The sequence below is a fragment of the Diabrotica virgifera genome, chromosome 8, assembly GCF_917563875.1.
Source record: "Diabrotica virgifera virgifera chromosome 8, PGI_DIABVI_V3a".
In the NCBI taxonomy this organism is placed as follows: Eukaryota; Metazoa; Arthropoda; class Insecta; order Coleoptera; family Chrysomelidae; genus Diabrotica; species Diabrotica virgifera.
Genome location: NC_065450.1, coordinates 73966594 through 73983585, shown reverse-complemented (window position 1 = coordinate 73983585; position 16992 = coordinate 73966594). Strand labels below are relative to the sequence as shown.

General features: G+C 31.7%; 1 protein-coding gene across 1 annotated transcript in view; it reads right to left on the bottom strand.

The window, feature by feature from the left end:
- Positions 1 to 16992, bottom strand: part of LOC126889780 (protein CREG1) — a 37579-nt gene that overhangs the window by 2425 nt on the left and 18162 nt on the right. Inside the window, exons 3-4 of the mRNA XM_050658369.1 lie at positions 10389 to 10543; positions 2252 to 2371 (exon numbers count right to left, since the gene is read on the bottom strand). Of these exons, the coding sequence (XP_050514326.1) occupies positions 2252 to 2371; positions 10389 to 10543 (275 nt within the window). The remainder of the gene's footprint in view (positions 1 to 2251; positions 2372 to 10388; positions 10544 to 16992) is intronic.

Sequence of the window (16992 nt, the reverse complement as noted above, 5' to 3'; positions counted from 1 at the left end):
GAGTATTTTCTGAGTTTTCTTAAATGGAACACCCTGTATTTTAGTATTGTAATGAAATTATATTTTATGGTACTTTTTTATCTCTTAAGCATTCCCTATACCTAACTGCTTTAATTTGTGCTTAGTTGTTAGTCGCACCAACAATCTTAACTACGTAGGTATTTTGATAGCTAAACCATTATTGGTAATTTTAAGGATCAGTCTGGATTAATATGTATTTATTTCTGAAAAATTATTTGTAATTGAATATTTTCACGGTCAACCTAATAAAATTTTACGTATTTTTTGTTGCAATTAATGTTTAGCTTTAATCACCAATAACTCACAAATTAAAGCAGTTAGGTATAGGGAATACTTATAAAATAAAAAAGTACTATGAAATATCATTTCATTACAATACTAAAATACAGGGTGTTCTATTTAAGAAAACTCAGAAAATATTCATTCCGAGTTTCGACCAACCCTGTATACTAAAATTTCAAAATAAACTATACTAATGATTCTTAACAATAATAGACTATATTAGAAATCACTTAAACGTAAGCAGAGTTTTTAATGTCAAAGTATTACAATTCTACAGGGTGTGAATATTGCTACGAAATTAATAAAAAAACGTAAATATCTTTTAAAATACCCTGTATAGTATTACAAAATCTCATATTTTAAGAAAGAAGATATTGAGGAGAATCCAAAAATGTAAAAATATATAGGGTGTCCCATTTAAAAAAAACCAAGTTATAAGCAACTTCCGGTATAACCGGAAGTTGCAAAGTGATGAAAATATTTTCATTTAATACTTAGATCATCCCTCAAAACCCTTTTATTCCAATTTTCATGATTCTGTTACCTTTAGTTCTCGAGATATTTCTACAAGGGGTTTTGAGGGATGATCTATTAAATGAAAATATTTTCATCACTTTGCAACTTCCGGTTATACCGGTATAACTTGGTTTTTTTTAAATAGGACTCCCTATATATTTTTACATTTTTGGATTCTCCTCAATATCTTCTTTCTTAAAATATGAGATTTTGTAATACTATACAGGGTATTTTAAAAGATATTTTATTAATTTTATTAATTTTTACATATTATGTACAGAGTGTTGTACTAAGAGTCAAAGTGAGTCTTCTTCTTAAAGCGCCTATCCGTTCCGGATATTGGCGATCATCATGGCTATCTTGACTTTGTTTACCGCAGCGCGGAACAGTTCAGGGGTAGTCTTGTTATACCTACCACTTTCGTAAATTTTGAAGCCAGGAAATGCGTCTTCTTCCCGGTCCACTTTTACCATTTACCTTCCCTTGGAGAAGGCCGTAACGTTCTTGATTTCTCATTACATGTCCTAGATTTTCTAATTTTTTAGTTTTGATGGTTATGAGAATTTCACACTCTTTTCCCATTCTACGCAGGACTTCCACATTAGTAATTCGGTCAATCCAGGATATACGTAAGATGCGCCTATAACACCATATTTCGAAAGCTTCGAGCCGATTTATAGATGCAGCAGTTAGTGTCCACGCTTCCATTCCGTAGAGCAGAACTGTGAATATGTAGCATTTCAACAGACGGTATTTTGTTTTTAATGATAGTAATGTGTCATCAAAGTGAGTACCTAATGATATAAAAAAAATATTAAATCTGGCAACATTGCAAGTATCAAATTTGAAATTTTCATATTGCAGAATATTTGTATCCTGGTTTTTGTACAATTCGGACCATCAATTTAAAAGATAATTAAGTGTTTCCAACCTTAAGGTCCACTCTCTATATAACACTTAGTAGAGATACTATCTTCTTCCGGATGTTGGCGATCAGCATGGCTATGCTAAGTTTTCTTGCTATTATTCATCGGAATAGTCCGGTAGTCGATGTATTGAAGCACTTCCTCGAGTTTTAAAGCCACTATATTTTTCTTCTCCCTGGTCCTCGATCTCTTTTCAAATACCTTGCCTGAAGAATGAGGTGCAACAAGCCATATCTCGGTTCATTCCTCATAACATGACCAAAATATTCTAGTTTGCGCTCTTTGATTTTGTTAATAATCTCGCATTCCTTGCCTATTCTACGTAGAACCTCAACATTAGTCACACGATCCCGATTAGTCACCCACGAAATTCTTAGAGATACAATAGATAGCTTAAAGAAGAAGAGCGAGAGTAACATTGGAATGGAGATAATAAGATAAAGAATACAAGGAATAATGGAACGTATAGAGCCATAAATGAGGGTGAATAGAACACAACAACTTACCTTTAGTAAAGTTCCACTAATAAGTACCTTGGCACATCGTGGGTCTTGTGGATCAAAATTATCACTTTCACAATAATCAGTTTCTGCAAGGGAAGCCATTATCGTAACTCGCTTGTCGCTCTAAAAAACATTAAATTTTGTTTTATTATGTATTTGTTATTTGTTCGTCTTTGCCGGTTATTAGCACAAAAGACGGAAAAAATAATACGTTGTGCAATGAAAAGAAATGAATTAGAAGAGATGGGAAATGATATCAATAGAAACCTATAAATTTACATTATATTGATAGTGTTCCACCTTTAGACGTATCAGAGGTGTTTGGCGACTGCCTCTTCGTCACAGGAGAATTTGTTAAATTCTCCTGTGTTGTGACAGTTTGACTCCGATACTTTTAAAGGTGGGAAACTATCAATACATACAATTGTAAATTTCAGTGACGACGCGTGACTTTTTCTAAAGTGTTACCAAAACCAGATATTAAGTATATACCAGATATATTATATATTATCTATATATATATATATATATATATATATATATATATATATATATATATATATATATATATATATATAACAGGTATATAATCTTTGCTGAACAGTTAGGAAACAAGGTTGAAATATTGGGGTAGCAGCAATCTCAAAGAAAACTCTTTATAATAATTCCAAGCTTTCGATAATGTTTATTATCATCTTCAGGAAACTACAAATATAAATATACAGTATTTAACAATTAGTCTAACTAAAATCAATAAAAAGTGTTATCTTTGTGCCATCAAAAATCCAAAACACCATAGTTTTCTCTCACTAAACTAGGTGTCTAGGATCCCCAGAAACACAAAAATAACAAAATATTGCTCTGAGAAATGCAGAGCTAATACTCTCACTATAAACACCGCATATCACAGAACAACCTTACTAAAAAATTATTTATATGTTTTGGTACTTACATTATTTGAGGATGTAGAGCCTAGTTGTTAAATACTGACATAACAATGAAATTTTGTCTTGGTAAATAGTAAATAATATAAATTAAAGTAAAAACTATATAAAAACTTATAAAAATCTGAGTATAAAGCGATAAAAGCTAAAATATTTTTTAAAAAATTATGTATGTCTAATTGGCATTTTACAAAATGTCTAACAAAATGTTATGGATGTTTATTCATTTTTCTTTGAATTCATACGGAAACGTCACATTTACTGAACCAATTACAATTTTGTTATAAATTTCTAATAATTTTGAAATAGGAAAAAAGCGAAATGATAATATAAAAGTTTTAATAAATGTAAAATTGTTTCATAGTCCTTGTCTTTTATTATTATGTAGTATACTGAAAAAATCTACAAATTATGTATCAAATTAAAGAAGAATCTGAATTATTAAATTTAAATTGGTTATTTTTGTCTAAAGTGAGCAAATAAGAATAAATTTCACTGAGATGTCTTACATCTGATTTTTTGTTTATCGAATTTTCTTCTTGAAAGATAAAAGCCATTTCCAAAAAAAGTCTTTTTTTTTATGAGTTCTCAGAAGCTAGTACTTTAGTATGTTGATAATCCATTACATGACCCTCTTTGGAAACATGTTCTGCTAAAGCACAACGTTCAGGATGTAGTCTAGAATCACTTTTATGTGAAATTATTCGAGATGATAAAGTTCTCGAGGTGATACCTATATAGCTCATATTACAACTACGACATGGTATATTATAAACTACATTTGAACAAGACAATGCAGGAGTTTTATCTTTCAGTCTAGTAAAAATTGAGTTTATAGATAATGTGATACTATTAGCTATTTTTATGCCACTAATTTGATTAAAGATTCTGCTTAGCTTTGGTGTGATGTTCTTAATGTAAGGGAGTGAAAAATATTTAAAGTTAATGGGTTCCTGGTTTTCTGCAACATTAGTAAGATTATTTAAATTTTGGTTGTTAATACTATTATTATTTGTGTATGAGATGTCAGATGTATTAAAAAGTAATTTCTTTATAAGGGTTTTTGGATAGGAATTGTCAATGAATATATTATATAATATTCTTAGATTTGTATTATGAAATGAGTTGTCTGATATTTTTAAAACCCTTGATTTCATTTGTTTTATTAAATTAACTTTTTGAGAAAATTTATGGTAAGACCAGTAATTCATATACCTGCCTGAGTATATGAATGGTAATATTAATAATAATAATAATATTGACTGGTACCAAAAACCAATAAGCTCAGGCAGGTATATGAATTACTGGTCTTACCATAAATTTTCTCAAAAAGATAATTTAATAAAACAAATGAAATCAAGGGTTTTAAAAATATCAGACAACTCATTTCATAATACAAATCTAAGAATATTATATAATATATTCATTGACAATTCCTATCAAAAACCCTTATAAAGAAATTACTTTTTAATACATCTGACATCTCATACACAAATAATAATAGTATTAACAACCAAAATTTAAATAATCTTACTAATGTTGCAGAAAACCAGGAACCCATTAACTTTAAATATTTTTCACTCCCTTACATTAAGAACATCACACCAAAGCTAAGCAGAATCTTTAATCAAATTAGTGGCATAAAAATAGCTAATAGTATCACATTATCTATAAACTCAATTTTTACTAGACTGAAAGATAAAACTCCTGCATTGTCTTGTTCAAATGTAGTTTATAATATACCATGTCGTAGTTGTAATATGAGCTATATAGGTATCACCTCGAGAACTTTATCATCTCGAATAATTTCACATAAAAGTGATTCTAGACTACATCCTGAACGTTGTGCTTTAGCAGAACATGTTTCCAAAGAGGGTCATGTAATGGATTATCAACATACTAAAGTACTAGCTTCTGAGAACTCATAAAAAAAAGACTTTTTTTGGAAATGGCTTTTATCTTTCAAGAAGAAAATTCGATAAACAAAAAATCAGATGTAAGACATCTCAGTGAAATTTATTCTTATTTGCTCACTTTAGACAAAAATAACCAATTTAAATTTAATAATTCAGATTCTTCTTTAATTTGATACATAATTTGTAGATTTTTTCAGTATACTACATAATAATAAAAGACAAGGACTATGAAACAATTTTGCATTTATTAAAACTTTTATATTATCATTTCGCTTTTTTCCTATTTCAAAATTATTAGAAATTTATAACAAAATTGTAATTGGTTCAGTAAATGTGACGTTTCCGTATGAATTCAAAGAAAAATGAATAAACATCCATAACATTTTGTTAGACATTTTGTAAAATGCCAATTAGACATACATAATTTTTTAAAAAATATTTTAGCTTTTATCGCTTTATACTCAGATTTTTATAAGTTTTTATATAGTTTTTACTTTAATTTATATTATTTACTATTTACCAAGACAAAATTTCATTGTTATGTCAGTATTTAACAACTAGGCTCTACATCCTCAAATAATGTAAGTACCAAAACATATAAATAATTTTTTAGTAAGGTTGTTCTGTGATATGCGGTGTTTATAGTGAGAGTATTAGCTCTGCATTTCTCAGAGCAATATTTTGTTATTTTTGTGTTTCTGGGGATCCTAGACACCTAGTTTAGTGAGAGAAAACTATGGTGTTTTGGATTTTTGATGCCACAAAGATAACACTTTTTATTGATTTTAGTTAGACTAATTGTTAAATACTGTATATTTATATTTGTAGTTTCCTGAAGATGAAAAAAAAAAAATGATAATAAACATTATCGAAAGCTTGGAATTATTATAAAGAGTTTTCTTTGAGATTGCTGCTACCCCAATATTTCAACCTTGTTATATATATATATATATATATATATAATGTATTTTATAAATATTTTTATATATACAGTGTTCCCATACATCAAAGTTTGTTCGACTAGACACCGTGAATTTTCAGCTTGCTATTAATCAACTTTTTTTTGGTACGCGCGATCCAGGTCTATTATAAAAATAGATGAAATACAGAAATAAAATTAAAAATTTAAGAAATTATATAAAGTACCTATCTACAAACTAAAAACATATTTGTTGTTTTTAGGTAAAATATGTATTATATCACCTTTATAGGTACTTTATTAAACAATCCAAATTGTATAATTAGTATACTAATCAGTACATTCATTTGTCATTTTTAGCCTAAAATATTAAATAATTTTTATTTTATTGATTATACACTATAATGTACTGTATAATCAATATTATTATATGTCATATTATAATAATGTTGTTGTTAATTAATATATTTCGACAAGTAATTAAAATCGATTAATATGATTTATATAGCATAAAAAGGTATAGATATATTATCTGTATAATAAGCAAGTACAGTTACAAGTTATAAACTAATAATTAATAATGCATAGATATTATGCAATAATCGAATCCAAAGGGCCGGTACGGTTAACTAACCAGAGTTTAATCGAGAAAATACCGGCCCTAAGAATAACAGACTTCATAAATGGAATTATAATTATTACCTATAATTATAATAATAATTAAAATTGCATTTATTAAGTCTGATATTCTTACGGTCGGTATTTTCTGTCCCGATAGACACCGGCCCTACCTAGCGTCACCAAATTAAAATTTGGTAACACCAATACGCGGTTTCAGAGCCATCGTCCCCGCAAAATTTTCAGAGACGATCCAGCCAAAGATCCTACTATCGTTGCCACTCACAGAAGTGGTAAACGACGCGGCGCACGGTAAGGGCACAGTATAATAAATATGGAACCTCTTTATACTGTAGTAAGGGCGTATTATAATAACGTGCAACCGATTTTACATAAACTCGCTGATATTTTCGTGCGTCTAGTTGGCTATTTTACTGAATTAGGTAGATACTATTAACAAATATTTCTATTTTTAAAAAATATAAATGGAATTATTTCATAGTAGTCATAAAATATTTATTTACAAATTTTAACTGTTACCAATGGTAACAATGGTTACATGGACGCTTCGCACGTGGTAAATTTATAGGTCTCTATTGATAATTTCCCACCTCTACTAGTTTCATCTCTTTTTATTCCACAACGTATTATGTTTTCCGTGTTGTTCGTTACTACAAGAAATTCCAAGACAGAACGTGTATTTCGGTGAGTGTCAAAGAGTATTAATTTAAACCCTTTTCTTGAAAACTGGTGGCAGATACATCGTCACTGTAATTGAAAAAAGTCGTATGTAAAATTTTGAATTTTTTTATTGCATCAAAATGTCATATTTTATTTATTGTTACACACACCAACAAAATGTCTTATGTCATCAGCTGATTTATTGAGTTATAATGCAATAACAAAAAGTTGTAGGTATGTTTTTAGCTCTCCTGTAGAGTCAGGCCCGCGCCGTCCATAAGGGCGAAGGGGGGCGGAGCCCCCGGCGCCGTATTCAAAAGGCGCCAATAGGAGCCGAGAAAAAATTTTTACAATACCGAAATTACCAGAAATATTAGTAATATTTTATTATCTTGTAAAATTTAAAACTTACCAATCGTAGGTAGGTATAAAAATGGCAGTAAGTATTACTCTGATCCCATAATTGTACGAACCGTTATTTCTCTTATTAAACTGAACCATATTTTTGTTCTCTGATGGTGTAATCGTTGTTTTTTGTAAATATTTATAGTATTCATAATAATTTATCGGTAGGTGTATTGCTTTCCTAAACACATAACAAATAGTTTGTAGGTATTCGCTCCGTGCATGACTGACGCAACACCTAGCTTCACTAGGACCTCGATTTTTGACCCTTCGCTTCGTTATCGATCATTCGCTATCTGTACACTAAACAGATACGAAGCGAATACGTTCGATAACGAAGCGAAGGGTCACAAATTGACGTTAAACATATGATAAATAGGGTCACAAATTGACGTTAAACATATGATAAATAGATAACATTTATTTACCATTTTTTATAAAATTTACACGGAGCGAATACCGAATACCGATTCTAGTCGCTAGCTCATTCACTCACAATAAAATATTGCAAAACTTCCGAATTTTAAAGAACTGCTTGGCTTGACATGAAGTTTGGCATACACATAGCTAACCTGCCAAATAAAAAAGTGATATTGTGCTGATATGTGTTTTTGCCCTAGGGGTGAGTTTCACCCCTTCTCTGTTGTGAAAAAGTATACGTTTAAAACAAGTCCGGAAATTAATAAACTGACAAATTCTAAGCAACTTTTCTTGTATAGAGTTTTTTCACTAAGTCAATACTTTTCGAGTTATTTGCGAGTGCATGTTATCATGTTATCTCCATTTTTCAACAAAAAAAAACACGTTTAGAAACCCACGAAAAGCACTTTTCGGGGAAAACTCATCATAACTTGTTTATTTTTGTTGTTTAAAAAAGTTTCTATCATTAAAAGTAAACAAGTTACACTCAAAATAAAGTTGATCTCTTTTTTTGGTAAAAAAATCGTGAAAATCACCCCCTAATAATTAACATCCTAAATGAAATTAACCGTTGCCGCTTCACAAGTTACTTTACTTATGTATTATTTCTATTATCTGTAAGTTTCGTCGGTTCAAAGTGCTTATTTTTGAAAGGGCTGTAGGTGAAACGGCTTGAACGAGTCCCTAATCACGAGAGTATGCAAATATTGAACAGCCATATCTTAAGGCCGCGTCTCACCATCAAATAATTTGATCAAACAGTTTGAGCAAACTCCGGAAGTACGTCAAAGTGACGTCACAATTTCAGTTTTTTTGAAATTCTAAAAATCTGTGCTCTCACTATCAGTCTAGTTTGATCAAATTTTTTGTATTGAGTTGTCTAACTTGTTTGTACTTTATTTAAAATTAAAATTTTTCATTATTATCCACAATGAACACCCAGGGTGTGACGTCACTAACTGTCACTTTCAGTTTGCTCAAACCAGTTTGATCAAATTATTTGATGGTGGGACGCGGCCTTTATAGTCCAATCTGCCCAATCAACATTTTCTCGTGGAGTTTTGAGAATAAAGTTCGATTTCAGGGTAGGGTAGATTTTAACCTTTGTCAAAATCTACCCTACGCCGAAGCGGGCTTTTGCCTGGGGGTTAAAACAACCCCGTCTAGGGGATGAAAATATTTTTAATCAAAATAACTATGGAAGTCGATATATTGACCAATTCTGAGTAAATTTTATTCTATAAATTTTTTTTAAAAAGGTTAGTACTTTGAAAGTTATTAGAACCGAATTATGAGAACCTTCAATCTCAAATAACTCGAATGTGGTGAAATTTTTTTGGGAAAACAAGAGACATCTTTTATAGGTCATTAAAAAAATATGTTATTCATGAAAAACGGTCATAAAACGTGAGTTTTTCAATGAAAAATGGATAGTTTCAATCGCTAATAACTTGGAAAATATCAACTTTCCAAAAATAATTTATAGAACAAAATTTACTCAGAATTGGTCAATCTAACGACTTTTGATTGAAAAATGTTCATTCCCTAGATGGGGTTGTTTTCACCCCCAGGGCAAAAGCCCGGTTCGGCGTAGGGTAAATTTTGAAGAAGAGGATCAACCGAACTTAAATCCAAATTTTCATTAACATCGGTGTTGATTCTCGAAATTCCACAGTTTTACATTTTTTTTACCGCTGATTAAAAAAAAACAAAAAATGGACAAAGACAAAAAAGACAAAGACAAAAAATGGACATATTTACTCGAAAATAATCGAAAAGTATTGACTTAGTGAAAAAACTCTAGAACAAAAGTGGCTTAGAATTAGTCAGTTTATCCATTTCCGTACTTATTTTAAACGTATAGTTTTTCACGCCCGAGAAGGGGTAAACTCACCCTCAGAGCAAAAGCACACATCAGCACAAATCACTTTTTTTCTTTGACATATTAGCTACGCTTATGCCAAATTTCATTTCAATCCAAGCGGTGCTTTAAAATCCGGAGCAAAAACCGTGAGTAAATGGACTTATTTACTAAGTTGCAAAAAACTACTTACAAGGGGAGGATGAAAGGGGCGCCTAAAATTACTTGCCCCGGGGCGCTTGAAAGGCTTGGCGCGGCCCTGTGTAGAGTTGCCTCATTTGAGATACAACCATTTGCAATTACAATGACGACATGGCATTTCAAATATATCTTTGAGAATGTACTAAATTGTTACATACATTATTTATTATTTTACCTCTATATCCTTGCCTGAAACATCCATTTCAGTCATGTAGAGGTAAGGAATACCCGTTGAATTTTTAACAGGTCCATCACTTAAGGATTTTAAGCTGACAAACGGATAACCTTTTATTGATGACTGCGTAGATATTGTTGCTATTGAGATCCAACCTAAAACAATTATAGGAGCACTTTTAAATATGAAAGTATAAGTATAAAAATCAGAGGAACATGTTGTGTAAAACTAATGAGTAAAAATTTTTTGAAGCGAGTTACGATTTCCTTATCTATACATTCTTATATACATGCGAGGTCATTCGTAAAAAAGAGGTTCACTTGCTGCTGAGAAAGAGTGCGAAGTGTTTGGAGAAATCTGGCAACACTGCCTTACACACCAATTCTCCCTCTCTCTTACCCCACCAGTTTGGCCTCGCTGCAGGGCTTGGTGTCGGCCTGACAGCCTTCGAAGATGGAGATCCCGGTCGCTGTTACCGCCAATGTGAAACTCATGCTGTGATACTAGTTCAGAGAAATAAGGAAAAAAATATCCTGTTGGTGACACAACCCCCTCCAGGCCAAAACCAAATTTTTTGAGTAGTACGCACATCTATAAGGCAGGCCGCACATCAAAGAAACATGAAACGTAAATCACGTTTCATGGAAATAAAACACTGCTAAACAAATAGACGTGCGGCCATTTATGAAACTTTCCGAAAATAAAAATGTGCTATGAGCATGAATCACACTCCTTTCATGGGTAGGCGGACTTTAAGATTTGTTTAGCCGTGTTTAAGTTTCATGAAACGTGTTTTACGTTTTATGTTTCATGTTTTTCGTTTCATGTTTCGTTGGTGTGCGGCTTGCCTAATAATAACCTATATGTTTCCTGCAGCCGATTTTGATGATATAATACATAGTTACAAACAAATGAAGATCAAAAAACGATAAATTTTTGCTTTTTTCGTCTATTACCAAAGAGTTAAGCATTTTAAACAAATTTGAGAGTGAGAAACTCATATATCGTATAAAAAACTTCAATATGGCGTTCGCTGAATATGTCTATCCTTATTGGTTATTGTAAAATAAATCGTAAATTTTGAGTTTTTATAAATAACCATAACTTATGTAAAAATTAACTTAGAACCTTCTTATTACACGGAACGCTGAGACTTCTGGTGCTTAAATCATACCCTAAATTTTAAAGCAATTGGTCAAATATTTTAAAAGTTATTTAATTTGTCTATCCCAAATTATTTTTTTGCAACACTATAAGTCAGAAAATGATAAAGTTACAGTAATACTTTGGATAGTTTATGAAAGAAGAAGATTTACACTATTAATTTAATTTAAAAAAAAATTACAAAAAATAATTCTAAATGTTGTTCTGAATAGCTATTTCCTTGTGGCATTTTATAATCAACTATTTTCAATGGGAAATAAGCCACAATTTTACCAAAAACATGATTTTATTAACGTTTCGAAGCCCAAATCGGGTTTCGTTGTCAAAATACAATATACTACTAAAATAAACAAAAATGTTGTTGCTAAGTAAAAAAATTCTTCTAATAATTTATTTAATCTTACTCATTTATACTGGCATTTCAGACGTATATTAGGTACCTATACATTTTAAAGTAGAAGACTTTAAAATGATATCGCCAATATTTATGAGTTGCGTTCCTGGGACGACTTCACTAAAAGATAGTTTATTCGATTAGGGGAAGGACGGGGAAGATGACGCAGCGTCTAAGATGACGCACCTCTGTATTTTATCAAGTACTTCACTAAATGCAGTTTTTTACCCGTGGCGCCCTCCTTTAGAAACTACTATTACTTTAAAACTTCATCGGTCAGCTTTCGTACTGTTTAGTATCTGTGAGGCAGAGTAACGCGATACACGTTGATTTCTTGTTATTTTTGACACTGCGAATATTAATGGTAAGTTGTTTAAAAATGGTTCCATTGGATTTTCTTCATATTCATGGGAGTAGGTGATATTTATTTTCAGTTAGCGAGGATTTATCTGTTAAATATTTGATGATGGATAATTTTGATAACCATTTTTTGTAGGTTATGCTGAACAGGCTAAGTTGACGCAGACTGCGTCATCTTTGCTGTTATAGTGCGTCATCTTTGCCTTTTCAGTTCATTACCTTAAATAACAATGGAGCATAGAATATTTATTATTTAGTGTCTATTTTGCATTTTGAGGCATCTTTTTCTTTTTTAGAAATGGGAAAATATATACGAAAAACACAGAGAGGATCATTTTCTGCAGCAGCTCTTAATGCAGCATTGAATGCAATTTGTAGAGATGGTCGTAAAATTCGGGAAGTGGCAAGGGCATTTTCAATACCAGAAGCTACATTGAGGAGAAAACTTAAGGTTAAAAATTTATTAAAGGAAGTCAAATCAGAGTCTCTTGGTAGAGCCCCATTGTTTTCGGCACATCATGAAAAGGAGATACTAGATCATGTTCTCAAGCTGGCCAATTTATTTTTTGGTATCACTTGCATAGAGCTGAGAACCATGGCATTTGCTTATGCAGAACGCAATGAAATTAAACACAATTTTAATAAGAATAAACAAATGGCTGGAAAAGACTGGTATCTAGGATTTATAAAACGAAATCCTCAAATTTCCTTGAGAAAGCCAGAAGCTACAAGCATTAATAGAATAACAGCCTTCAATAAAATAGAAGCAGACCGCTTTTTTTAAAATTTGGAAACAGTGCAAGAAAAATATAAATTTCTGCCAGATCGCATTTACAATGTTGATGAAACCGGTATATCTACGGTTCCTAAAGAATCATGTAAAAGACTTGGACCCAAAGGAGTAAAGCAGTTTGGAATCATTTCTTCGTGGGAACGAGGGAAGAATATCACGGTAATAATGGCGTTCAGTGCCTCCGGTAACTACATACCTCCATTATTTATATTTCCCAGGAAGAGGATGAGCCCACAGCTTCAGAAAAATGGACCAAGCGGTGCGATTTACAACTGCACGGATAATGGATGGAGTAATACGTCTATGTTTTTATTATGGCTGAAGCATTTCCAAAAAAAAGTCCTGTCTAGTCCAGATAATCCCGTGCTGTTAGTATTAGATAATCACTCGAGCCATATTTCACTGGATATTTATAATTACTGCAAAGAGAATGGGATTATAATGGTTAGTATTCCACCCCACACATCCCACAAATTACAACCTCTTGATGTGTCATTTTTTTCTGCATTAAAATATGCGTATGGTCGCCATTGCAATTCCTTTCTAAAATCTAAGATCAGCAACTCAGAGTTTGAAGATAAAATTACTCCATATGATGTCGCCGAGATTTTTAAGTTAGCATATGATCAGGTGGCAAATATTGATAAGGCCGTTTCTGGTTTCGGAACGTGCGGAATTTTTCCGTTAAACTCTGATAAGTTCACAGAAGATGACTTTTTTCCTGCTGATAATTTAAACAATGATAGCTTGGATAGAGATGTTTCTCCTGAACCTGCACCTCAGGGAACACCTCCACTAATAACAACACCATCTATAAGAGAACCAGAATTACCACGTCCATCAACCAGCCGACAGTCTCCTGAAAGTCGTCACACAACCCCCACAAAACAAAATGAAATAACCAAACGTCCACATATTTCTCTTTCACTTATTTCTCCAGTTCCTTTGCCCAATAAAAAAATTAAAAGAAAATATGGACGACAAAAGCAACATTCTGAAATTCTAACAAGCACCCCTTTAAAAGAATTCTTAGAAGAAAAAGAGAATAAAAAAAAAGAAAAACTGGCGAAGTCGGAAGAAGGAAAGAAAAAAGTAACCAGACAAGTATTGGTTAATGATGCAGGATTAAAACTAAATAAAAATAAAGGGAAAGCCAAAGTACAAAAAATAATCAAACAAAAAATAAACAAAAAAATCTTGGAGGATAGCGATACTGAAGAAAGCGATTTTGATGAAGAAGGTCTTTGCAATGACGATGAGTTGGATGACATAATCAACGAGGGAGGTGAAACTGATATCTGCATATTATGTGGAGACTTCGGCAAAAAGACGGAAACATGGTTCAGATGCACAAGTTGTCGACAATGGGTGCATAAAGAATGCAGTGGAGCCAAAAGTCCCGAAAACTACATTTGTGACTTTTGTTAATATGTTAAAAAAGCTTTGTTTACATTTTCTTACTTTCAGTATTAAAAAATAAATTTTCTTTTCATATCACTTGCGCTTTTAATATAGATACCTACATGCGCCATCTTCACCATCACTGTGCGTCATCTTTCCCTCGGTGGAAGGTAAGATGGCGCAAAAGCGTTTTTTTTTAAAGCCGCATAAAAAATACTTCCTTTTATTGAATTTAAAAATAATCCTAGAAATTGGTTATAGAAATGTCCAAATTACAGGCTCGTAGCATTCAAAGTTAGCTTAAATATTTTTTACCCTTAAATAAAATGTATTTTGCTTAGGTGCGTCATCTTCGACGTCCTTCCCCTACATGAAATCAATCCCAATTCAAGAATATCCGTCACAAAAAAATCATAGCATGTGATCTGTCTTTAAAAGACAACCAAATGCAACGATGACAGTAAAATTCTCGCGTTAAAGATTCCATAGTAAATCACGAGGGAAAACCAGGAAAAAACCTCGTGATACTATCCCGACATCGTAAGTATTTGGTCTTACATTTAATTTACTTAAAAAAAACTAATACCAAATTCTGACTTTAATATGTTTAAATTATAAATAATATTAATAATACATAGATATACAATAAGTAATACTAAAATATAAAATTTGTACTAACTCGATATGTTATTGACTTACTAATCGTGGTATTTTCTTTCTTTTGACTTCCTCTTTCAGTATGGGTAACCACATCCTACTGCATTCTACCGAGGAATTTGCGACACATAATGGGAAAAATTTGCATTTTTCTAGGAAAACCTAAATAATATTTTTTCAAGTATACAATTAGACCTTTAAAAATGATAATAAAAAGTTTCTAGCATGAAAATTAAGCGACTTATAATCAAAAAAATGTCGGTACCTGCTTTTCTCTACGAAAAAATCAGTGAAAACAACCCCCTAACTACCTTACTAATTCAAAATTGGTCTTCACCTCTCTGTAGTTCCTTTTATATTTATATTATCAATACACTCAAGGAGTTTGGCCAATTTAAAATGCCTAATTTTGGAAAAATTGGAGTTTAAAGAAAAATTGATTTTTTGCAATTTGGCATTTTTCACCTTTTACTTCAAAATATCTCCGAAAATACTGAAAATGCGAAAAAAATATAAACAACTAAATTGTAGCTTTTTTATTGACTAAAATTACCCAGTGCATAGATTTTCATTACAGAGAATAGTTAGCCAGATGTAGCTGTTTAAAACCTCTATTTACCAGCAAACACCCCCTTACGGAATTTAATTTACACAGTCTTATAGCTCTTTAAAAATCCTACAAAATCATTTTTGAAGAAACTTTTTATCGCCAAAAATATATAGGATATTTTTCGAGGTATTCTCAAAAAACCCTCTAAAAAGTCGATTTTTTCGTCGAAAAACTATTAGTTTTACGAAGAAAATGTAAAAAACATTTTTTTCTTAGAATCACATTTTCCATCGAATTTAATTTACACAGTCTTATAGCTCTTTAAAAATCCTACAAAATCATTTTTGAAGAAACTTTTTATCGCCAAAAATATATAGAATATTTTTCGAGGTATTCTCAAAAAACCCTCTAAAAAGTCGATTTTTTCGTCGAAAAACTATTAGTTTTACGAAGAAAATGTAAAAAACATTTTTTTAAGAACATTTTAATAAAAAATTCCCACCTCCGAGATGGGGTGGTAACCACCCCAAGGTTTTAGCGTATGATATGATAGCGGCATGATATAGAAAATGATCCTTGGACTATTCCCTACCTTCTGTGAAAATTTCAAGTAAATCCATGCTGGACGAAAAAATTGCTAGCCAAAATGCTTCATTTCCTCAATCGACTATTGGGGCCGACCGACCGGCTCTGTCCCGTCATATAGCTGACCGACTATAATAACTTTTATTTGTATTTAATTTAGAATGTGTGTACTGATTTTCAGCCTTAGTAAATGGATTTAATTACCTTCGTAGGAAAACAACTTTGATAACCTATCAGTAACCTACTCTGTTCTACGTTTCGCTTGACCGACTGCAGTATGTTTCTCTACACAATCACAGTAATCAACTGTGAAAAATTTAGCTTTAGTAAATTCAAAGAGATTTTTCAGCGCTGCCTCTTGGTCTACAACCAAACATGCGAACTACTCAGAAGAATAAGTTTAGGATGGGCTGCATTCGGAAAAATGAGAGACGTGTTTAAAACAAATCTACAGTCCGTCTAATATACTTACCGTTGCACGTCATTATCTACGTCAGAGATCTAAGTTGACATAGTTGCCAAAGTATAAAAAAATCCTGAGTCCATTTTAAATCAAATAGATCACATCATAATTACTGCGATGTGGATTATACTCTCTGAGCTTCGCTGGTGGCGCTCCTAGCGGATTACTAATTCAACTTTCACCGGTAATTTTTAAATTTATTATTTAATTGTTATCGCTTAATATTTACAACGCAAA